The sequence below is a fragment of the Chlorocebus sabaeus genome, chromosome 9 (genome assembly GCF_047675955.1).
Source record: "Chlorocebus sabaeus isolate Y175 chromosome 9, mChlSab1.0.hap1, whole genome shotgun sequence".
NCBI classification, from domain to species: domain Eukaryota; kingdom Metazoa; phylum Chordata; class Mammalia; order Primates; family Cercopithecidae; genus Chlorocebus; species Chlorocebus sabaeus.
The window spans coordinates 13,467,561-13,492,538 of NC_132912.1; the positions used below are offsets into that span (position 1 = coordinate 13,467,561).

At 45.7% G+C, this 24,978-nt stretch overlaps 1 protein-coding gene across 4 annotated transcripts in view; it reads right to left on the reverse strand.

The window, feature by feature from the left end:
* Window positions 1-5,221: 5,221 nt before the first annotated feature.
* Window positions 5,222-24,978, reverse strand: part of SEPHS1 (selenophosphate synthetase 1) — a 31,653-nt gene continuing 11,896 nt past the window's right edge. For all 4 annotated transcript variants that reach the window (XM_037983339.2, XM_073018725.1, XM_073018726.1 and 1 more), the window contains 6 exons: window positions 24,718-24,825; window positions 22,612-22,766; window positions 17,929-18,019; window positions 15,652-15,751; window positions 10,345-10,557; window positions 5,222-7,166 (listed from right to left, as the gene is read on the reverse strand). In XM_037983339.2, coding sequence (XP_037839267.1) covers window positions 6,952-7,166; window positions 10,345-10,557; window positions 15,652-15,751; window positions 17,929-18,019; window positions 22,612-22,766; window positions 24,718-24,825 — 882 coding nt within the window. In that variant the 3' untranslated portion in view covers window positions 5,222-6,951. The remainder of the gene's footprint in view (window positions 7,167-10,344; window positions 10,558-15,651; window positions 15,752-17,928; window positions 18,020-22,611; window positions 22,767-24,717; window positions 24,826-24,978) is intronic.

The following is a 24,978-nucleotide window of genomic DNA, read 5'->3' on the forward strand; positions in this document are numbered from 1 at the left end:
TCTGGAAGCTGGTGACTCAGAGAGAAATACTACAGAGCAGGGGTCCCCAACTCCCAGGCTGGGGACCCTTACCAGTCTGTGCCCTGTGAGGAACCGGGCCACACAGGATGGGGTCAGCAAGCACTCCCCCTGAGCTCTGCCTCCTGTCAGATCAGCAGCGGCATTCGATTCTCATAGGAGCAAGAGCCCTGTTGTGAACTGCACATATGAGGGATCTAGGTTGTCTGCTCCTTATGACAATCTAATACCTGATGATCCATCACTGTCTCCCATCGCTGCCAGATGGGACCGTCTAGTGGCAGGAAAACAAGCTCAGGGCTCCCACTGATTCTACATTATGGTGGGTTGTAGTTGTTTCATTACATATTACAATGTAATTATAGTAGAAATAAAGTACAAAATAAATGTAATGTGCTTGAATCATACTGAAACCTTCCCCGGGCACCGTGCCCCAGTCCTTGGAAAAATTGCCTTCCACAAAACTAGTCCCTTGTGCCAAAAAGCCTGGGGACCACTCCTGGAGAGGAAAACACTTAGAAGATGAATCATGTACAGAATTTCTCTGCTGTTGTACAATGCAAGTATTTGGGATAGGATGTTCTCTAAAACATTAGTCAAAAACTGCTACGTTAACCTTGCACTATAGAAAAGTCAATTCCAGCTGGGCATGGTGACTCACGCCTGTAATCCCAACACTTTGGGAGGCCAAGGTGGGCAGATCACCTGAGGTCAGGAGGTCGAGACCAACCTGACCAACATGGAGAAACCCTGTTTCTACTAAAACTACAAAATTAGCCAGGCATGGTGGCGCATGCCTGTAATCCCAGCTACTCCAGAGGCTGAGGCACGAGAATCGCTTGAACCCGGGAGTCAGAGGTTGCAGTGAGCTGAGATCGCACCACTGCACTACAGCCTGGTTAACAAGAGCAAAACCTCTCCCCTGGTGAAGAAGCTACCCTGTGGGTACATGGCCTTGTGGTGGGAAGAATAATGGTCCTCCCCAAAGATGTTCACGCCCTAAGCTCTGGAATCTGTGGCTGTTATCTTACCAGGCAAAAGGGATTTTCCAAATGTGATTAACGTTGAGGACTTTGATAAGGGGATTACCATGTATTATCTGGGTGAGCCCCCTGCAATCATGAGTCCTGAAAATGGGGAAACATTTCCTGGATGTAGTAAGAAACAGATATGCCAGCCTGGTGCAGTGGCTCATGCCTGTAATCCCGGCACTTTGGGAAGCTGAGTCACCCCCATCACTTGAGGTCAGGAGTTCGAGATCAGCCTAGCCAACATGGTGAAACCCCGTTTCTACTAAAAATACAAAAATTAGCCTGGCATGGTGGGAGGTGCCTGTAATCCCAGCTACTCAGGAGGCTGAGGCGGGAGAATCGCTTGAACCTGGGAGGCGGATGTTGTAGTGAGCCGAGATCACACCACTGCACTCCAGCCTGGGTGATAGAGCGAGACTCCACTTAAAAAAATAAAAAAAAAGAATTAAGCAACATATAGGACTGGATACTGGGTAATGGTCAATGTTAACATTTTATATAGGACTTTATAATTTTCTTTTTTTTTTTTGAGACAGAGTCTCGCTCTGTCGCCCAGGCTGGAGTGCAGTGGCGTGATCTCGGCTCACTGCAAGCTCCGCCTCCTGGGTTCACGCCATTCTCCTGCCCCAGCCTCCCGAGTAGCTGGGACTACAGGTGCATGCCACCATACCCGGATAATTTTTGTATTTTTAGTAGAGACAGGGTTTCACCATGTTGGTCAGGTTGGTCTCGAACTCCTGATCTCGTGATCTGCCCGCCTCGGCCTCCCAGAATGTTGGGATTACAGGCGTGAACCATTGCGCCTGGCCAGGCCCTTATAATTTTCTAGGGACCTATGCTTGTTCTAAAAATATAATAGTAGAAAACACACTGGCTTTTCTGCAATCAGATCACTAATAGAGTGAGTTTTCTGTTTCGTTTCTTTTTTTTTTTTTTGAGATGGAGTTTCGCTCTTGTTGCCCAGGCTGGAGTGCAATGGCACAATCTCGGCTCACCACGAGCTCCGCCTCCCAGGTTCAAGCAATTCTCCTGCCTCAGACTCCCGAGTAGCTGGGATTACAGTCATGCACCACCATGCCCGGCTAATTTGGTATTTTTTTTCACTAGGGACAGGGTTTCTCCATGTTGAGGCTGGTCTCGAACTCCTGACCTCGGTCTCCCAAAGTGCTGGGATTACAGGTGTGAGCCACCGCGCCTGGCCTTTTCTGTTTCTATGAAGCTTTGATAGACTTCATTACATGCCGTTTCTCCTAAGCATAAAATGCCTTCTGAAGGCAACAAGACTTAGGACAAAAACCACAGAAAGCATCAACTGTGTGTTCAGTGCTGGATGTCATATTTAAGGACTGAAACATAGGGAAGCCTACAGCATCGTTACCCTGAATTCACAGACAAACCAAAAGCATTCGGCGTCGGCAGCAGGCTTGGATTCCAGGCAATTCCGGAACCTGTCTAGATGCCTATAGGAGCACCCTGTCTTACCTACTGCTTTACTGAATGAAGACCTTGTGTAATCCATCTGCTCCTGTCCTCATTCAAGACAGAGATTTTAGCATAGATAAGAAGATATTCCCATGCTTCACTTTTAACAGGACATTGGTGATTTTCATTGTGCCCCTTGGCATATTTTATGACTATGATTCATATGTGGATTCTTAATGAGAAAAATTTACAAATTACTGTTCAAAGTAAATTACGGTGTCTATGCAACCACTATCTAAGCTAGAGGAAAAGGGTGGGCTGGGTGTGGAAGTGAGCAACTCAAGGATATATACACACACACAAATATACACAAAAACACACACGCAGACACGACAGGTATTTGAAGCGTTGATGTCTCCGCTTGCTCTGTTACCTAAAAATAAAGTGCAGCACAGTATAGCTATTCTGGCCTCTATACAATTAAAACTAGATTGAGAACTCAGATATAACTCTTTTAAAGGGAATGCTAAATTCAGACTGAAAATGACTGGCTCATTCATCTATAAACAGAACAATTTAAAACACATTTATTCATTATAAAGCATGCAGAACTTGGAAGACTATAATCTACTATTTTTAAAGACTGAGCCAAAAGTACATATTGCTTATACAATATTTCAATTTTTCTTGGACTGAAACACAATAAATACCTCAACACAGCCTGTGCAAATAAGCAGCTTCAATATTCCTTCACAGATTATTCCTAGTGCCTGAATGACTGACTCCACCATGATCCAGTTGCCTCAGGTTGTATTCACTAATTCTATGCATTCTAACAGACTGTATTTTTGGATGCAACTATACTATAGGATTTACAGAAAACAAATCAGTATACCAAGATAAATACACTTCAGTGCGAAGTTTTAAAGCGCTACCAGAGGGGCCGGGCGTGGTGGCTGACGCCTGTAAACCCAGCACTTTGGGAGGCCGAGGCAGGCAGATCCCGAGGTCAGGAGATCCAGACCATCCTGGCTAACACGGTGAAACCCCGTCTCTACTAAAAAATATAGAAAATTAGCCAGGCGTGGTGGCAGGCGCCTGTAGTCTCAGCTGCTCAGGAGGCTGAGGCAGGAGAACGGCGTGAACCCGGGAGGTGGAGATTGTAGTGAGCCGAGTTTGCGCCACTGCACTCCAGCATGGGTGACAGAGTGAGACTCCATCTCGAAATAAAATAAATAAAATAAAATAAAAAATAAAATAAAATAAAATAAAAGGACTACCAGAAAGTCAAATCGACTTACTGTCCACCGACTTTTTAAATTTTATTTTTTGTAGAGACGAGGTCTCACTATATTGCTTAGCCTGGTCTCGAACTCCTGTGCTCAAGTGATCCTCCTGTCTCAGCAAAGTGCTAGGATTATAGACAGGAGCCACTGTGTCTGGCCTGTCCACTGACTTTTAAAATGTTCTACATAGATTTTGCCAAGAACTCCAATATTCAATGACAATCATTTGAGTCTTCATGGAGCTTTCAAAATACAGGTTTTTCTGCTTCTTTGCTGCGCCATAGCTCAGATGTGGGAAGTAAACAGAACGGTCAAGATTTGGCCAGAATGGTTAAGAGAATGGTTGAGGAAAAAATTCCTGCAAATATGTTGCAAAAGGCTGGGCATGTTGTCTCACACCTGTAACCCCAGCACTTTGGGAGGCCGAGGCGGGCGGATTGTTTGAACTCAGTTCGAGACCAATATGCCAAAACCCTGTCTCTACTAAAAATACAAAAATTAGCCAGGTTTCATGGTGTGCGCCTGTAATCCCAGCTACTCGGGAGGCTGAGGCCGGAGAATCACTGGAACTTGGGAGGCAGAGGCTGCAGTGAGCTATCATGCCACTGCACTACAGCCTGGCTGACAGAGTGAGACTCCGCCTCATAAAAACACAAAAGTTGCAAAACCAGGTCCTCTTACTTTCCCTGCCTTCCTCTGCAACATTCCTTTGACATTAGTGGTTCCCAAACTTTTTTGGCCATAGCCACATAGGGTCCTTATGTAAGACATTCCCAAAGTCCCACACCCCAGAAATTCTGATTCTGCGAGTCTGAAAAACCAGGGGCAAGAATGTCGCCTTCTAACACCCCGGGTGATCCTAACACAGGTGGATCTGGGCCACTATGCAATACTGGTTTTTGTTTATTGAGACTGAGTTTCAAAGAGCTTGTTTTTGGGACTGAGTCTTTATCGCCCAAGCTGGAGTGCAGTGGTGACTGCAGGTTGCTCACTGTAACCTGTCTCCCAGGTTCAAGAGGTTCTTGTGCCTCAGCCTCCCCAGTAGCTGGGAATACAGGTGCGCGCCACCAAATCCAGCTAATTTTTGTATTTTTAGTAGAGACAGGGTTTCACCATGTTGGCCAGGCTGGTCTTCTCTGGACCTCTGGTCATCTGCCCACCTTGGCCTTCCAAAGTGCTGAAATTACATGTGTGAGCCACCATGCCCAGCCAACACTGCTTTAAAGACAAATTCGTCCTCTGGGGATCATAAGACTTACACGGATCTCTAAGTACCCATTTTCTCTTTATACATAGCAATCTTCAAAGATTATTTCCATAAGTACATACTCCACTTAGCTCCCTCCTGTCAATAGGCCTGCCACTGAGGAAAACACCAGCTCTCAGGGCAAAGGGCACAGGCTACATTGAAGTTCAGATTTAGTCGTTATTAAAAAAAAAAAAAAGAAGCAGCTCAACAGTAGGTTGATCTTACTCAGAGGTTTCCAACACATTTTATTTTGCAGACCACTGGTTTGCAGCTTTTGAGGACTAACATCTGTATATCAATTCCTATAAAATGTCCAATCAATTTCAGTTCCGTAGCAGGCTCTTCCAAACTGCACACCATGCTTATGGCTGGAGGTCCAGTTACACATGTATAAAGGCTGCCCTGCCCGCTGGTTCCCGGAGGAGGTCGCGTCCGAGTTAAAGCCTCTTCCAAGAGCTTGATCTTCCCAGGGGTCATTTCCTTTGGCAAGAAGTCAGTTTACATGTGCGGCTTTGATGCCTGTGAGCAGGAAGCACCAGAAACATGCAGGATGTGCTGCTTTTTCTCTCATGAAGGTGGGCACTTGAGGATCCAGTGCCCTTGTGCTTAATGACAGGAATCCCTCCTCATTGCTCAGTAGGTTAAAATATAAGGAAGCCTCCACTTTACGAAACACAGATAACACCTTTTTAGATTGCCTATTTATTCTAGAACTACAAAATTTAATTCAAGAAAATATAGGTCCCATGAAAGACTTAAAAGTTTTATAAAACTAAAATCTAGTTTTTCCCGATAAATTGTACTTTAGGCAAAACCCTCCCAATGCTTCTAAAATAATACTAAAAGGGGCATCTGATTATACAAGAGCAATTTAAAAAATTAAATATTTATTTGAATAACAAGTTTAAGTTCGAGCTGCAATGTTGGCAATGCAGGTTTTTAACACAGATCACAAAAAGCGTGCACAAAAAAGTACTGGCGCAAAGGACAAAATAATGCTAAGAATTAGGCTAAACAGCTGCTGATTTTAAGAAAACAAAAGGCCTGAAATCACTATACAAAATATAAAATGTATTAAACACTACCATCCACAGAACAGTCTTTATTATTGATTATATTTAAAAATTATTTGCGTAATTATATATTGAATTGTAAATGAGTATTATACATGAACCTCCATTCGGAAGGCAATTCCTTGTAGCACTATAGAACATCTAATTACATTGCAAAAAGTATTCTTTTTTTGCTATCGATAAAAGTTAATGATATTACTGTAAATATCAGGAAGGCTACAAAAAAAGAAATAAGATTTCTTTTTTGTCTTCAAAGGGTTTTCCATGCAGTGAAGAAGCACTTGCCGTGTTGAAATGAATGCACTACCGGAGAATGTTGTGGGTCCAAGATGCTCTTGAGAGACAAGACTAGGCTTTTCAAATCAAACACTCAAAGGAATCATGCAACCCTCCTATGACTGGGATACGACTGGGATACCGTCATGTGCAACTTACCAGTGCTGGCTCTCCAGAAAACCATTCAAGACGCTTAAAAAAAAATCAGACTTATATGATAAATATACATAAAATGAAGACACCAACTGCTATTTGACATGACTACTGGTAATGTCTGTGCTATGTGAAAGCACCTTTAAAAAGAGCCTATGCGGCAAGAGATAAGTGTCTAAAGATTCAAAATGAATCAACAGTATTGGATAACAATATAATTCTCAACTCAGAAGCTGCCTCAAGATTAGGTGCATCTTCAGTTAATGTAACAGGAAAAAAAGGCAATGGATTTTATTTTATTAATTGTATCCACTTACAAACAGACCTAAGGTCACCCCGATGTGTAGACACAATGAGATTTTTGTTGTTTATAGTCTTTAATTGAAGTGATAAGGGAAATAGATCTATTTAAAATCAAAACCAAACAGCTATTTCTGTCTAGATTAAGAGGTGGCCCCAGGTGTGGGATTCACATTTTGAGTGGCCACTTGTGGTGCGACCTCGATGATCCGGGGTTTGTCTATGATTCTGGCTGTGCGGTTGCCCTTCTCTACAATCCCAATAATCCATGCTTGGTGGCCTTCACCATATTTGGGGGACTTTATCTCTGCACAGAACCGAGCTGCTTGCTCACGTGGTAAACAGATCAGAAGGCCGCCTGGCAAAAGAAAACAAGAATGACTGTTAGTGTTGACATGACAGCAGCTTCTCTGCCTCTACTGCTTCTGCAGAGACCCAACTTCCATCAGCAACTTGCTGCCGCCTATATGCAAGTAGAAGCTTTTCTTTTTTTTGAGACAGGGTCTCACTCTGTGGTCCAAGCTGGAGTGTAGTGGTACAATTACAGCTCACTGCAGCCTCAATGTCCTGGCTCACGTGACCCTCCCACTTCAGCTTTCCCAGCAGCTGAGATTACAGGTGTGTACCACCACATCCGGCTAATTTTTTGTAGAGATGAGGTTTCCCTGCATTGCCTAGACTGGTCTAAAACTTGTGGACTCAAGCAATCCCCCTGCCTTGGCCTCTCAAAGTGCTGAGATTACAGGAATGAACCACTACACCCAGCCTAAGAGGTCTGTTCTATGCTGTAATTAAGCAATTGCTAGTAAACTCCTAACACACACACACACACATAATACGCTCCAACTTTCAACTGTGAAAATGATCTATTTGTGAACCACATAACACTGTGTAGGGGTAAGGTGTTCGGGGCTACAATAAGCCATGTGGTAGCTACTCTTTCCATGCTACACTGAAACAAATATTGACAAACAAAAGGGAACTTCTGATTCTCTACATTGACTCTCTCGTTTTACTGAGAATGCTTTTTTGTATTTTTAGAAAATGTAAGACTCATGATACAGTACATGCCCCAAAGCATCTAGGTTCCAGTCCTGACTCTGTCATTATATCCAAAAGACAAACGCATAAAATACATTAAAATAAATCTTTGTTGCTCTTTCCAGTAGTGAGGCCAGGAAAGTTTTTATTTTTCTAAGTAGAAATAAGAGGATGAGGAAAAACTGTAGTCTACGTCTATAAAACGTAAAAATCTTGTGGCTGGGCACGGTGGCTCACATGTGTAATCCCAGCACTTTGGGAGGCCGAGGTGGGTGGATCACCTGAGGTCAGGAGTTAGTTTGAGACCAGCCTGGCCAACATGGTAAAACTCTGTCTCTACATTAGCTGGGCATGATGGCGCACTCCTGTAATCCCAGCTCCTCTGGAGGCTGAGGCAAGAGAATCGCTTGAACCAGGGAGGCAGAGGTTGCAGTGAGTTCAGATCGTGCCATTGCACTCCAGCCTCCTGGGCGACAAAAGCGAAACTCCATCATAAAAAAAAAAAAAAAAAGAAAAAAAAGTAAAAACTTGTTATTTGTGAAGAAAGGAAACAAACTGAAATGGCTGGTAACATTCATCAATTCATTCAATTTCCATTCAGTGCCCAATTATGTGGCAGACACTATCCTGGCCAGACCCTGAACCAGCAGGGGAAAAAAACCCTGCCCTTTTGGAGCTTACTTCTAGAAAATGTTTTGTTTTTTTTTTTTAAATGGGAGGCTGAAGGGTCCTCTGTAAAGGCGGTGAGAGGCCTGGCGGAGTCCTGAAGCCCCCTCGCTTCAGGTCAACGTGACCAGGGTTTTGTGGTCCCAGCACTGTGGTCCCTTGCCCCTGCCTACTATGGAATATCCCAGGGAGCCTTCCCAGATACTGAGGCCCAGGCCCGCCCAAGATGCATCCCACTGTTTTTGGGAGGCTGGGGCTAGGCATGTGTATTTTTCTTTTTTTTTTGAGACAGAGTCTCACTCTGGCTGGACTGCAGTGGGGCAATCTTAGCTTACTGCAACTTGTGCCTCCCAGGTTCAAGCGATCGTCCTGCCTCAGCCTCTGGAGTAGCTGGGATTACAGGGCGCACCCCAACATCGCCCGCTAATTTTTGTATTTTTAGTAGAGACGGGGTTTCACCATGTTGGCCAGGCTGGTCTCCAACTCCTGACCTCGGCCTCTGAAAGTGCTGGAATTACAAGCGTGAGCCACCAGGCCTGGCCGGCATGTGCATATTTAAAATCCCAAGGTAATTCCACTCTTTTGCAGGGTAGAAAACTGAGCTCTAGAGGCCAGAAAATAGAAAAAGAGAAACCGAAACTGAAAAAAAGGTGGAAAAAAAAATAGGGAGACTTAAAAGCTGAAACAGTGAAGGTAAAAGGAACAAAGGGGGCAAAAGAAAAATGGCACTTCAGGAGGATGCACCGTCTGGCTCCGGCTAGGGTCGTGGGAGCGGGAACGAAGGATGGTGAGCCTGCAGGCCTGTGGATGGTGGCCTCAGCAGGCCATGCTGGAGTATCTGCCATGATGAAGAAGAGGACGTCCCACAAGTTCCGGACAGACGTGGCCACCAAATTAATGAGGAAACAAAAGGAGCTTAAGTTTAGAAAAATGACATGGGATATAAAAAACTCCCTAGGAGTCAAAAACTACTGGGGTGTATGGTGTCAGACCTACACTGCTGTCTGACAGCTCTCTTAACCTATGCTTGTTCCATCTCCCATTTATCCTCCATTTATGTTTCCTCTAATACACTACTGCATATCTTAAAAAAAAAAAAAAAGCACTTTAAAGACATAATATCCTATTGTATTCTTTTTTATTTTATATCATTCTCTTTTCCTTTTTTTTTTTGAGATAGAATCTTGCTCTGTCGCCCAGGTTGGAGTATAGTGGCACAATCTCGGCTCACTGCAACCTGTCTCCTGGGTTCAAGTGATTCTCCTGGCTCAGCCTCCCAAGCAGCTGGGATTAAAAGCATGTGCCTAATTTTTTCTGTTTATAGTGGAGATGGGGTTTCACTATGTTGGCCAGGCTGGTCTTGAACTCCTGACCTCACGTGATGTGCCCGCCTCAGCCTCCTGAGGTGCTAGGATTACAGGCAAGAGCCACCACGCCCGGCCCTTTTTTTTCCATATCATTCTTAAAACGTTAGACAATTTTCAAGGAAAAAAATATCACCCGTTCAAAGTAACCTATGGGTATTACAGTTAATTTCAAATGCGAAGCTTTCAGTAAAAACTGAATGCTGACTTATTTTCCTCATCACCATATTCTTGCATCAAAAAGAACACAGAACACTCAACTTCGGCAAGGCTGCTGCATCCTCCCAGGATGGCGGGGACCAGACCCACTGGGAGGAGGAAAGGCACCAGCTGCTACGGAGGCTGAGGTTGGCAGCACGGACCTTGAACAGAGTCGGGGCCCACTCGGGGTGGGAGTGCTGCTTTCTCGCCGAGCCTTCGGACAGCCTCACTATTTAGTCCTCAGAAGCGCCCAGCATCCTGTACCTGAGGTCTCCGGGCAGGTCCCGTGCATGAGGCCGAACATGTTTCCGCAGGCCTTGCTCACCGCAGCCATCTTGGCCAGCACCGGGAGGTTGTGAATTACAAATGACACCTCGTTCCTCTGCTGCTTGGCCAGGTTCTGTGCGTGGCCCAAAATCCCAAAGCCCGTGATGTCAGTGGCCGCGTGGGCATTGAACGTGTGCATGAGTCCTGCAGCTGGGAGAGAGAGGGGTGACTCTGAGAAAAAACACCTTTCCTCAACTCAAAAATCTTACAATTTCCTTCTTGCAACTTCCTTCCTTGTCAGGGAGATAACAAATCGGAATAATGAAAACGCAATGTTGTAAAATCAACCAAAGACATAATGAAATCTGAAAGTTCTTATTTCAGTTTGAACCACTTGAAAACTATTGGAAGCTTCAATCAATAGTAATTTTCCAGTAAACTAAAAAAACTATGCAGACGGATGATGATCTCAGTGGAAGGTAAACCTACCAAGACCATCTGAAAACCAAATACCAGCACTTGTTTCTTTTTTCTTTGAGATGGAGTCTCGCTCTGTCCTCCAGGCTGAGATGCTGTGGTGAGATCTCGACTTACTGCAACCTCCGCCTCACGTGCTCAAGTGATTCTCCTGCCTCAGCCTCCTGAATAGGTGGGACTACAGGTACGCAACACCACGCCCAGCTTTTAGACAGGGTTTCACCATATTGGCCAGGCTGGTCTTGAAATCCTGACCTCATGATCCGCCCGCCCCAGCCACCCAAAGTGCTGGGATTACAGATGTGAGCCACCAGACCCGGCCAAGACCAGCACTTTTTTTTTTTTTTTTTTTTTGAGTCTTGCTTTGTCACCCAGGCAGTGACCGGATCTCAGCTCACTGCAAGCTCCTCCTCTCGGGTTCACGCCATTCTCCTGCCTCAGCCTCCCGAGTAGCCGGGACTACAGGCACCCACCACTTCGCCCGGCTAGTTTTTTGTATTTTTTAGTAGAAACAGGGTTTCACCGTGTTAGCCAGGATGGTCTCGATCTCCTGACCTCGTGATCTGCCCGTCTCGGCCCCCCAAAGTGCTGGGATTACAGGCTTGAGCCACCGCGCCCAGCAAGACCAGCACTTTTTAAGGCCTCACTCAATATCAAGGTACTCCTGCTAGAGATGAATTGCGTGAAAGTTTATTTTTAAAAAAATGTTCTTTTTTAAGAGACAGAGTCTTGCTCTATTGCCCAGGCTGGAGTGCAGTGGCATGATCATAACTCACTGCAGCCTCCTCCTCTCGGGCTCAGGCAGTCCTCCTGCCTCAGCCTCCCAAAGCGCTGGGATTACAAGTGTACAAATGTACAAGCCATTGCACCCAACCTATTATTTAATAGACTTTATTTTTTGGAGCAGTTTTGCGTTTAGAAAGAAATTAAGTAGCAAGTAACAGGAAGCTGCCATTACCCTTCGCCCCAGGTTTCGCCTATATTAACATGTAGCATTAGCGTAGTGTATTTGATAAGTCAATACTAATACATGACTATTAACTAAAGTCATAAAGGACACTAGGGTTCACCCTTTGCTGTCAATTCTACATATCCAACATGATAGTATCACACAGAGAACTTTCATTGCCCTAAAAATCCTCAGTGCTCCACCTGATCCCCTTCCTCTCCGATAACCTCTAGCCACCACTGGTCTTTTCTCCATCTCTACAGTTTTGCCTTTTCCATAACGTCATACAGTTGGAATCTTCTGCATGGAGCTTTTTCAGACTGGCTTCTTTCACTTCGTAATATGCGCTTAAAATTCCTCCACATCTTTTTATGGCTTGATAGCTCTTTTCTTTTCACTGCTCAATAATATTCCATACTACAGATACACTACGGTTTGTTTATCCATCCATCCACTCACCTACTGAAGAAATGAATGGTTGCTTCCAAGTTTTGGCAATTATGAATAATGCTGCTACGAAGATTTGTCTGCAGGCTTTTGTGTGAATGTAAGTTTTCAACTTTGAGTGAAAATCAAGGAGCACAATCGTTGCATCATATAACAACATATTTAGTTTCCAAGTGGCTGTGCCAGTTTTCAGTCCTGACAGCAATGGATGAGAGTTCCTTCCTGTTTCTCTACACCCTTGCCAGCAGTTGGTATTGTCAGTGCTTTTGGTTTTTTTATGAGACAGGGTCTCACTTTGTCACCCAGGCTGGAGCGCAGTGGTGCGATTACAGCCCACTGCAGCCTCAACCTCCTGGGCTCAAGTGATCCTCCCACCTCAGCTTCCCAAGTAGCTGGGGCTAAGGCGCAAGCCACCATGCCCAGCTAATTTTCTGTAATTTTCTGGTAGAGACGGGGTTTCACCATGTTGCCCAGGCTATTCTCAGTGTTTTGGATTTCAGTCATTCTAATAGGTATGTAGAAGCATCTCAATCATTGCTTTAATCTACAGTTCCCTATTGACGTACAACACTGAGGTTTCCTTTTATGCTTACTTGCCATGTGTGTATCTTCTTTTGTGGTGTCTGTCAAGGTCTTCGGGCCGTGTTTAAATTGAGTTGTTTTTTTTTTATTGAGTTTTAAGAGTGCTTTGTGTATTTTTGGATACCTGACCTTGAACAGGTAAGTGTTTGGCAAAATTTTTCTCCCAGTGTGTGGCTTGTCCTTTCATCCCCTTAATAGTGTTTTTCACAGAGCAGAAGTTTTTTATATTAATGAAGCCAAATTTACCAATTTTTTCTTTAACAGATAGTGTTTTTGGTGTTATAAAGTCATCACCAAACCCAAAGCCACCTAAATTTTCTCTGATGTTATCCTTCCAGTTTTATATTGTTTTATTTAGGTTTACGAGTCATCAATATGGTCTGGCTCTGTGTCCCCACCCAAATCTCATCTCAAATTGTAATCCCCACATGGCAAGAGAGGGACCTGGTGGGAGGTGACTGAGTCATGGGGTGGTTTCCCTCATGCTGTTCTCGGTTTCCCTCATGCTGTTCTCGTCAGGGTGAATGAATTCTCATGAGATCTGATGGTTTTCTAAGTGGCAGTTTCCCCTGCTCTTCTCTGTCCTGCTGCCTCATGAAGAAGGTGCCTGTTTCCCCTTCACCATCCGCCATGACTGTAGTTTCCTGAGGCCTCCCCCACGTGAAACTGTGAGTCAATTAAACTTCTTTCCTTTATGAATTACCCAGTCAGCCGGGCGTGGTAGCTCATGCCTGTTATCCCAGCACTTTGGGAAGCCAAGGTGGGTGGATCACCTGAGGTCAAGAGTTCAAGACCAGCCTGGCCAACATAGTGAAACCCTGTCTCTACTAAAAATACAAAAATTAGCTGGATGTGGTGGTGGGCGCCTGTAATCCCAGCTACTCGGGAGGCTGAGGCAGAAGAATCGCTTGAACTTGGGAGGCACAGGTTGCAGTGAGCCGAGATCACCCCACTGCACTCCAGCCTGGGTGATACAGTGAGACTCCATCTCTAAAAAATAAAATAAATAAATTACCCAGTCTTGGCTATTTATAGCAGTGTGAAAACACACTGAACACTCATTTTGAGTTAATCTTTATGAAAGATATAAGATCTGCATCCAGAATAATTTTTTTCATGTGAATGTCCACTTGTTCCAGCACCATTTAGTGAAAAGACTTGAGGCCGGGTGCAGTGGCTCACGCCTGTAATCCCAGCACTTTGGGAGGCTGAGGAGGGTGGATCACCTGAGGTCAGGAGTTCGAGACCAGCCTGACCAACATAGTGAAACCCCGTCTCTACCAAAAATACAAAAATCCACCGGGCATGGTGATCCATGCCTGTAGTCCCAGCTACTGGGAAGGCTGAGGCAAGAGAATTGCTTGAACCTGGTAGGTGGTGGTTGCAGTGAGCCAAGATCATGCCAATGCACTCCAGCCTAGGCGACAGAGTTAGATTCTGTCTCCAAAAAAAAAAGAGTTTACTAGGATATATAATATGGGAAACAGTCATGTCAAAAGAATGAAAGCAGGCACTGAAAATACATATACTAACCACTCATATAGTGAAAACTTACACTAACCACTACTTTAAAACAATAGTAAACCAGCAGCCAGACGTGAAAAAAGTCCTGGAAGAATACAGAAAAATGCTAGCAGGAGCTGTTTTGGGTAGAGGGACTATGGACAACCTTTTTATCTACTATTTTCCATTTTCTAAAAACTTTTCTATAATAAGCATGTAATTCTTTTATAGTAGAAAAAATGTATAAAATAAATGGGAAGAGAAGACATATTCAAAAACGCTTGTTAAACATAGCGTGCCATTGTAAACTGTGGTGAACACTTCGGAAGACAGTTTGGCACTATCCATAAAAGCCGAGCCAGTACTGATCTCTTACACGTGCATCAGAGGGCTGGGCCTAGGAAGTCCATAGCAGTCACCCCAGTGTCAAAACAGGAGAGCAGAGAAGGTAGTGGAAAAATCATACAGCAGTCAAAAGCAATCTACTGCAGCTACATACAACAAGGAGACTCTCAGGAACAATGGTGGATAAAAACAAGTTAAAAAAATGCAAAACTAATTTACTGCTTAAGAACACAAGGGCTGTGCAATAAAAACATTCTAAAATGCAAGAAAATAAACACAAAATTCAGTGGTTACCCCTAAGCAGGAATGCAGGGGATGGGTAGGAGTGGGAGCACCTCTAGGCTTCCAAGGTCATGTTCTGGGAATAGCTCCAGTATATTAAACTTTCTGTATTTCCATTCTGAATGGTTTGCTTCCAAATCTTACATAGGTAACCCACACAAATGCTTTTTTTTTTTTTTTTTTTTGAGACAGAGTCTCGCTCTGTGGCCCAGGCTGGAGTGCAGTCACCAGATCTCAGCTCACTGCAAGCTCCGCCTCCCGGGTTCACGCCATTCTCCTGCCTCAGCCTCCCGAGTAGCTGGGACTACAGGCGCCCGCCACCTCGCCCGGCTAGTATTTTGTATTTTTTAGTAGAAACAGGGTTTCACCGTGTTAGCCAGGATGGTCTCGATCTCCTGACCTCGTGATCCACCCGTTTCGGCCTCCCAAAGTGCTGGGATTACAGGCTTAAGCCACCATGCCCGGCCCACAAATGCTTTCTAGAAACAGTCCCTCTGGTACGTCAGAGGTTAGGACCTCCTTCTTTATCATAAAGCACTGTAAGTCGGGGACCATCTGCAGTGATCTATGGAATGCCAACCTGGTACCAGGAGAAGACGGTCTATAGTCACTGGCCAAAAATCTGGCCACCTACCCTGAGACTGTATGTGGCCAGCAAAGCCTAAGACATTTACTATCTTGGACCCCTGGGACTGAAGCGCCCTTCCCGCCTGTCATACCTGTCCTGTTGAGCCTCGCCATGTTCATCATTGCCTCCTGGTAGGCCAGCTCTACGTCTTCTTGGGTGACCACTAGTTTGATCTTATTCCATTTCTCAGGCTAATAATAGGAACATAGGTGAGGGAGAGAAAGAGAGGAAAATGTCATTAATCTTTACTTCCAGCCACTGAGAAATACAACTTTTTCCTTATTTAACTTCTAGGGACTTTAACTCAGAAAAGTGAACTTTCCAACTCTGGTTTTTCCATGGATAGTATTTTAGGTGTCCATTAGACCTGTCAGCATGGCATCTTTTCTGTTCTCATGCCACATCTCTGTAATCAAATGCTGTGATGTATTGGGTATGTGTAGCCTAGCAGGACACAGAGCAGCACTGCTGCAGACGCAGTGTAGTGTCCTGCTAGCGGAGAAGGGCTCCCCCATCCCTGACACTCCCTGCTTCCAGCTCCCTGCTAGCTCAGGCCTGGAAGGTGGGGCTGGAAGGCGCCTCTGTGCAACATCCCCAAAATGGCCTTCCGCTCTGCTCCCCATCACAGGGGGAGGAGGGAAAAATCAGCTACAGAACGTGGCAGCCTTACAGAATTTATCTACCCTGCTACATCAAGCTAAGATATACCAGGCTGATGAAAGATGTGCAATTATTGATTATTCTCTTTCAACTGTTTCTCAGGACTGGTAGTTTCAGATGATAGTTGTAGAAATTAAATGCACCATGATACGTGAGAACATACCCCAATCTTATTAATTTGTGAGTTGTTATGGCAGTGAAGAAAACCAATCTTAAAGTATGATTATAGCTCACTGGAAAAATGACTCAGGAGACATATCCTCATTCTAGATAGATTCATTCTCCACGAGAGAATTATTTATCAAAATGTTCTGAGTTATTAATCAGTTTAAAAAGACAAAACTACCAAACAAAAACAACCAAAAACTGCATAAAACAATTTAAACTGTTGCCAGGCGAGATGGCTCACACCTGTAATCCCAACACTTTGGGAGGCCAAGGCGGATGGGTCATCTGAGGTTGGGAGTTCAAGACCACCCTGACCAACATGGAGAAACCCCATCTCTACTAAAAATACAAAAATTAGCTGGGTGTGGTGGCGTGTAATCCCAGCTGCTCGGGAGGCTGAGGCAGGAGAATCGCTTGAACCCAGGAGGCGGAGGTTGCAGTGGGCTGAGATCGTGCCACTGCACTCCAGCCTAGACAACAAGAGCAAAACTCCATCTCAAAAAAAAAAAAAAAAAAAAAAAATTTAAACTGTCAATAACCCTGGCTTTATTTATACCCCAAACACCATGCCTTCCACACATTATCCTCCATATTATTTCTTAGTCATGTTTAAGACATGAAAGACGAAGCTATCTCAGGGCCAAGTAAACAAAGCTAACCCCCTGCCGAGCAAATTCTTTTTTTTTTTTTTTTTTTTTTTGAGACGGAGTCTCGCGCTGTCGCCCAGGGTGGAGTGCAGTGGCGCGATCTCGGCTCACTGCAAGCTCCGCCTCCCGGGTTCACGCCATTCTCCTGCCTCAGCCTCCTGAGTAGCTGGGACTACAGGCAACCGCCACTGCGCCCGGCTAATTTTTTGTATTTTTAGTAGAGACGGGGTTTCACTGTGGTCTCGATCTCCTGACCTTGTGATCCGCCCGCCTCGGCCTCCCAAAGTGCTGGGATTACAGGCGTGAGCCACCGCGCCCGGCTGCAAATTCTTTATAGAAAAATCTTTTTTTTTTTTTTTTTTTTTTTTTTTTTTTTTTTGAGACGGAGTCTGGCTCTGTCACCCAGGCTGGAGTGCAGTGGCCGGATCTCTGCTCACCGCAAGCTCCTCCTCCAGGGTTTACGCCATTCTCCTGCCTCAGCCTCCGGAGTAGCTGGGACTACAGGCGCCCGCCACCTCGCCCGGCTAGTTTTTTGTACTTTTTAGTAGAGACGGGGTTTCACCGTGTTAGCCAGGATGGTCTCCATCTCCTGACCTCATGATCCGCCCGTCTCGGCCTCCCAAAGTGCTGGGATTACAGGCTTGAGCCACCGCGCCCAGCCTATAGAAAAATCTTAAAGCTCCAAGCTGGGGCTTACCTACTGCAATCAAGCATTCAATATGCAAAACTGTTATTTAAAGAATATGAACAATTCCTAGGATTTCTTTAAGGACTTGACTAACATTAACTCCCTGGATATGAAACTAAAAAACCTCATTTCCCAAGTTCTCCAACAAAAATTACCTCGAAATGTCCCATTCCCCTCCCTCCCAGCACAGCAGTGGTTTACTCACAATATCCAGCCACTGGTGCACAGCCACTGCCACCTGTGTCCCCAGGGGTTTTGTCAACACCAGCACATCCCCTGGTACTGCATTGTCCGGCCTGAAGAAAAGAAAAAGGGTGTGTTGTAGTCAAACTAACCAAGGAGATGAGCTCATTGCTATTAACACAAGAGAAGGAATATTCTGTCAGAAATATATTTGCCTTTGCATTTACTTAAACTGAAGCCAACCACCAGCATGTATGGGACAGAGCCTTGCAACCTGCTACTGAGGCTATTGCTGGAACAAAACATTCAGCCGTCAGGCTGGGTGCAGTGGCTCACGTCTGTAATCCCAGCACTTTTTGAGAGGTCAAGGTGGGTGGGTCGCTTGAGCCCAGTTCAGGGCCAGCCTGGGCAACACAACAAGGCCCCCATTTCAAAAACAATTAATTTTTTTTTTTTTTTTTAAAGAATGAAAACATTTAGCCTTCAAAAGTTTCATCAGGGCCAGATCTCCCCTCGACCACACACGAGTTGTATATGTCATTTTCACTACAGACCCACCAGCATTCGAAAGCTTCTGAAACGGAGAGTGCTTCTTTATGACCACTGATATCCTAGAGACTCATGATGGATTGTTCGGCCCAGGGATTTGGTGGATTTGCTGGCAATCTGTGGGTCTAATGTCTTGGTGATTTCTGCCTCCAGGTTCTCAAACTCAGACTGACCGATTGTGAGTTTCCTACCTGGCACCCAGACGCCTCGGTAGTCTCTTAGAGACAGAAGGCAATACTAAAAAGGCACCTCTGAAAGATGGCAGCTGGCGCCCCCAATGAAACATCTACCGGATTTGCATCCACACTACCAGGAAGCAGGTCTGAGAGTTGTGCCTTTCACAGCTTCAGGAGCTGAGCACATAATCGTTCCATTTCCCGACGCTGGCCTCCTCCAGTACTCACCCAGTCGATGAAAACAAAGCCAGGGCCGCAGATATCAATACCAATACCCAGCTCCCCAGCTCAACCTACACCATTTGTATCCTCTCAGCTTTGAAAAATAGAAATCTATGACTATGCAAGAAACTGGTCTTCCAAAAACCAGACCTGAAGACATAAATGTCTTTGTCTTTGAATTCAGACTCAGTTGTACAATAAAGCTGTTTTTTTTTTTTTTTTTAATTACACTTTAAGTTCTAGGGTACACGTACACAACATGCAGGTTTGATGCATAGGTATACACGTGCCATAATGGTTTGCTGCACCCATCGACTCGTCATTTACATCAGGTATATCTCCTAATGCTATCCCTCCCCCAGCCCTCCCCTCCGACGGGCCCCGGTGTGTGATGTTCCCCTTCCTGTGTCCAAGCGTTCTCATTGTTCAACTTCCACCTATGAGTGAGAACATGTGGTGTTTGGTTTTCTGTCCTTGTGATAGTTTGCTTAGACGGATGGTTTCCAGCTTCATCCATCTCCCTGCAAAGGACATTAACTCATCCTTTTTTATGGCTACATAGTATTCCTTGGTGTATATGCGCCACATTTTCTTAATCCAGTCTATCATTGATGGACATTTGAGTTGGTTCCAAGTCTTTGCTATTGTGAATAGTGCTGCAACAAACATATGTGTGCATATGTCTTTATAGTAGCATGATTTATAATCCTTTGGGTATATACCCAGTAATGGGATAGCTGGGTCAAATGGTATTTCTAGTTCTAGATCCCTTTTTTTTTTTTTTTTTTGAGACCGAGTTTCACTCTGTCACCCAGGCTGGAGTACAGCGGCATGATCTGGGCTCACTGCAACCTCCGCCTCCCAGGTTCAAACGACTCCTCAGTCTCCTGAGTAGCTGGGATTACAAGCACCTACCATCATGCCCAGCTAATTTTTTGTATTTTCAGTAGAGACCGGGTTTCACCATGTTGGCCAGGCTGGTCTTGAACTCCTGGCCCGCTTCGGCCTCCCAAAGTGTTGGGATTACAGGCGTGAGCCACCACACCTGGCCAAAAGACTGATTTTTTTTTTTCTTTTTTGAGACAAAGTCTGGCTCTGTCGCCCAGGCTAGAGTGCAGTGGTGCGATCTCAGCTCACTGCAACCTCCGCCTCCCGGGTTCACAACATTCTCCTGCCTCAGCCTCTCGAGTAGCTGGGACTACAGGCGCCCGCCACCACGCCCGGCTAATTTTTTGTATTTTTAGTAGAAACGGGGTTTCACCGTGTTTGCCGGGATGGTCTCGATCTCCTGACCTTGTGATCCGCCCGCCTCGGCCTTCCAAGGTGCTGGGATTACAGGCATGAGCCACTGTGCCCGGCCTAAGATTGACTTTTCTTAACAAGACATCAAATGTGGAAAGTGACAACTTGGTTAGGAGAGAAACTTCTCCAAAGAAGATACACAAATGGGTGGTAAGCACAGGAAAAGATGCTCAGCCTCATCTGTCATCGGGTAGACACAAATCAAAACCACAAAGACATTCCACTTCACACCCACTAGGGTGGCTAGAATCCAACAGACAGACAGGAAAACAAGTACTGAAGGGGTCGTAGAGAAATTGGAATCCTCATACATGGCTGCTGGGAATGTAAAATGGCGCAGCCATGTTGGAGACCAGTCTGATGATTCCTCAAGTTAAATATAATTACCACACGACCCAATCAATTCTTAGGTATACACCCAAGAGAACTGGAACATGTCTACACAACAACTTAAACACATGAATGGTCATGGCAGCATCATTCACAATAGGTAGAAACAACCCAAAGGTCCATCACCTGAGGAACGGCTAAATAAAGCAGGGTCCATCCATGCAATGGATTATACAGCCATGGAAAGGAATGCAATACTGATTCATGCTACAACATGGATGGACCTGGAAAACATTCCACTACGGGAAAGAAGCCAGACACAACATGTCAAGCTGCATGACTCCATTTCTGTAAAATGTCCAGAACAGACAAATCCCTAGAGACAAAAGCACATTCTTGGTTGCCAGAGGATGGAAGCAAGAGGGAACTGGGAGTGAGCTACAGGGCTTATTTTTGGGGTGACGAAAACGTTCTGGAATTGGATAGTGGTGACGGGTGCACAACCTTTGTCAATACTAAAAACCAACACACTGTGTACTTCAAAAAGCTGAAATCTATGTTATGTGAAATTTTGTATGGGAATTATATTTCAATTAAAAAATCTAAAATGCAGACCAGGCACGGTGGCTCATGCCTGTAATCCCAGCACTTTGGGAGGGCGGAGGTGGGTGGATCACGAGGTCAGGAGATCAAGACCATCCTGCCTAACACGGTGAAACCCCGTCTCTACTAAAAATACAAAAAATTAGCCAGGTGTGGTGGGGCGTGCCTGTAGTCCTAGCTACTTGGGAGGCTGAGGCAGGAGAATGGTGTGAACCCAGGAGGCAGAGCTTGCAGTGAGCTAAGATTGCACCACTGCACTCCAGCCTGGGGGACAGAGCGAGACTCTGTCAAAAAACAAACAAAAAAACCCTAAAATGTCTTAAAAAACAGGATCAAAATGACACATGCTATAAAAAAAATGACCCTTAAAAGTATGCTAATATTGGCTGGGTGCAGTGGCTCACGCCTGTAATCCCAGCACTTTGGGAGGCTGAGGCGGGTGGATCACGAGGTCAGGAGATCGAGACCATCCTGGCTAACACGGTGAAACCCCGTCACTACTAAAAATACAAAAAATTAGCCGGGTGCAGTGGCGGGCGCCTGTAGTCCCAGCTACTCAGGAGGTTGAAGCAGGAAAATGACATGAACCCGGGAGGTGGAGCTTGCAGTGAGCCGAGATTACGCCACTGCACTCCAGCCTGGGCGACAGAGCGAGACTCTGTCTCAAAAAAAAAAAAAAAAAGCTAATACTGTGCTAAGTGACAGAATCCAGGATGGGGCAGGAGGAGTGAACAGTGACAGCCAAGGAGATGGGGTTTCTTCCGGTAATGGTTGTACAACTCTGAATATACTCCAAACCACTGACTCTAAATGGGTGAATTGTATAGTATGCAAATTATATCTTAATACATCTATTTTTTTTTTTGAGACGGAGTTTTGCTCTTGTTGCCCAGGCTGGAGCGCAATGGCAAGCTCTCGGCTCACTGCAGCCTCTGCCTCCTGGGTTCAAGCGATTCTCCTGCCTCAGCCTCCCAAGTAGCTGGGATTACAGGCATTGTGCCACCACGCCTGGTTAATTTTGTATTTTTAGCAGAGATGGGGTTTCTCCTTGTTGGTCAGGCTGGTCTTAAACTCCCAACCTCAGGTGATCCACCCACTTTGGCCTCCCAAAGTGCCAGGATTACAGGCGTGAGCTACTGCACCCAGCCTTTTTTTTTTTTTTTTTGGAGACAGAATCTCGTTCTGTTGTCCAGGCTAGAGTGCAGGGGCACCATCTCGGTTCACTGCAGCCTCCACCCCTGGGGTTCAAGTGATTCTCCTGCCTCAGCCTCCAGAGTAGCTGGAACCGCAGGCTTGCACCACCATGCCTGGCTAATTCTTGTATTTTTAGTAGGGACAGGGTTTCACCATATTGCCAGGCTGGTCTCAAACTCCTGACCTCAAGTGATCTGCCCGCCTCGGACTACCAAAGTCTGGGACTGTATGCATGAGCCACCGCACCCGACCTTAATACATCCATTTTTAAAAAGAGAGGACACAGAGAGAAGAACAGGTCAGGTGATATGAAATAAAAATCAACTTACATGATAAATTCATTGGGCTGACAGACAGTGGTAGCAACTCCTCCCAGGACAATCCAGGGGTTTAGTACTGTTTGGCCGCCCGTTACAGACGTTCCTGCTTCCTCAGCTGCGTCTTTAAAACCTTGGATAATCAGAGGCATCACTTTATCCCTTTCCTAGGGTTGAAAAAGGCACAAATAAAAAGTCAAAGAACTCTGTTCAAAACCCAGAAAAGAAGGTTTTTACGCTTACACTTTTCAAAAAGAACCATAAAATCCTAAAGGAAGTGCTGACAGTTTAGACAGGACTAGTTGTTAACTAAAGCTAGGGGCCAGGCATAATGGCTCACACCTGTAATCCCAGCACTTTGGGAGGCCGAGGTGGGCAGAGAGCTTGAGCCCAGGAGTTTGAGACCAGCCTGTGCAACACAGCCAGACCCCTTCTCTACAAAACATGTAAAAATTGCTGGGCGACTGGGCGTGGTGGCTCACGCCTGTATTCCCAGCACTTTGGGAGGCCGAGGTGGGCGGATCACCTGAGGTCAGGAGTTCGAGACCAGCCTGGCCAAAATGGTGAAAACCTGTCTCTACTAAAAATACAAAAATTAGCCAGGCGTGGCAGTGTGCAACTGTAATCCCAGCTACTCAGGAGGCTGAGGCAGGAGAATCGCTTGAACCTGGGAGGCACAGGTTCTAGTGAGCTGAGATCACACCACTGCACTCCAGCCTCGGGCACAAGAGCGAGACTTCATATAAAAAAGAAAAAACTGCTGGGTGTGGTGGCACGTGCCTGTGGTCCCAGCTATTCTGGAGGCTGAGGTGGGAGGATGTCTTGAGCCCAGGAGGCTGAGGCTGCTGCAGTGAGCTCTCATCACACCACTGCACTCCAATCTGGGCAACACAGGGAGATCCTGTCTCAAAAACAAACAAAAACAAAAGCTAGAAAATATTCCACATTGTAATCATTTTATGCAATGCTGGAAGATATTCTAGACAACAGTGTAAATAAAGCCCAGACACCAACACTGTGACTCAGTGCACAGGACCAGCCCTAGGTGTGATGACTGCTGGAAGCCAGCTGTCCAGTGCTCCTTGAGAATCCCAACACTGGCTTCTTAAGCACAGGTCCCCTGCCCTGGAGTAGGCATCCATCCTACCAAGGATTGGCTGCAGGCTATGAGTAACCCACACTGGCAGAGCTGTGCAAAGACCACCATGCACCACTGATGACCACAGCCCATGTTCGAGGGCCGGAAAGGGCCTACTAGAAACTCAAGTTTCTCTAAGGCAGGGCAAACTGTTGGGGCTTTTTGGGACAAAAACAAGTGCCTGTCTATCTAAGCGGGAATTCATCTCTGGTTCAAAGAACAGGTTCAGGCAGCAAGGGCACAGAATGCTAGGCGATGACACAGAGGCATGAGCACATGGTGGCCCTGGCCCCTGTCACCATCTACATCCATGACATCCCCAGCCACAGCAGAGGGGGTGCCCTCTAAGTGCCACGTGTCCCCCATCTGTAAGGCTGTGCCTGATTCACACTGAGCCACCATTACTATAGATGAAACTTTATTTTAAAAAACACACAGGTCAGGCATGGTGTCTCATGCCTGCAATCCTAGCACTTTGGGATACCAGGATGGGTGGATCACCTGAGGTCAGGAGTTCGAGAACAGCCTGGCCAACATGGTGACACTCCATCTTTAATAAAAATACAAAAATTAGCCAGGTGTGTTGGTACGCGCCTGTAATCCCAGTTACTTGGGAGGCTGAGGCAGGAGAACTGCTTGAACTCGGGAAGTGGTTGCAGCAGACTGAGATTGCACCACTGTACTCCAGCCTGGGAGGCAGAGCAAGACTCTCATCTCAAAAAAAAAAAAAAAAAAAAGGCTTGGTTTCAGTCTACCGGGGAGAGAGAAAGGGACCAGGTGGCAGAAGTGAAGAGATGAATAGGCCAGGCTCACTCATTTTAATTTACTGGTAACTGCCAAAAAGTGGAAAGCCAGAAGGAGTGCAGGGAGCCATATGGCCTGGGCTCCTCGTTTTCCAGATGGGAAACCAAGTCTAACCAAGGCCAGAGATGCCACCAGGACAACACCAACCAGACAGCAGCTGGGTGGCTCCTACTTACCCTGTCAGTCATTTTATTACTGACTCCAAGGAGCATCAGCATATTGTCACATTCCGTGACCCCCATTGCGTAGAGGTCACTGAGGACATTGGCACATGCTATCCTGCCCTGGGAAGAGAGGGAAACGTGAGAAAGGACAACCGGGAACTTTCCATCTGCAGAAACTGAGTGAGCCATGAAGCGGACTCCACAGAGAACTTGGGGACTTTCCAGGAGTGGCAGCTACTGGGATGGGGTCCTCAGTTTCTATGATTTGCAGAC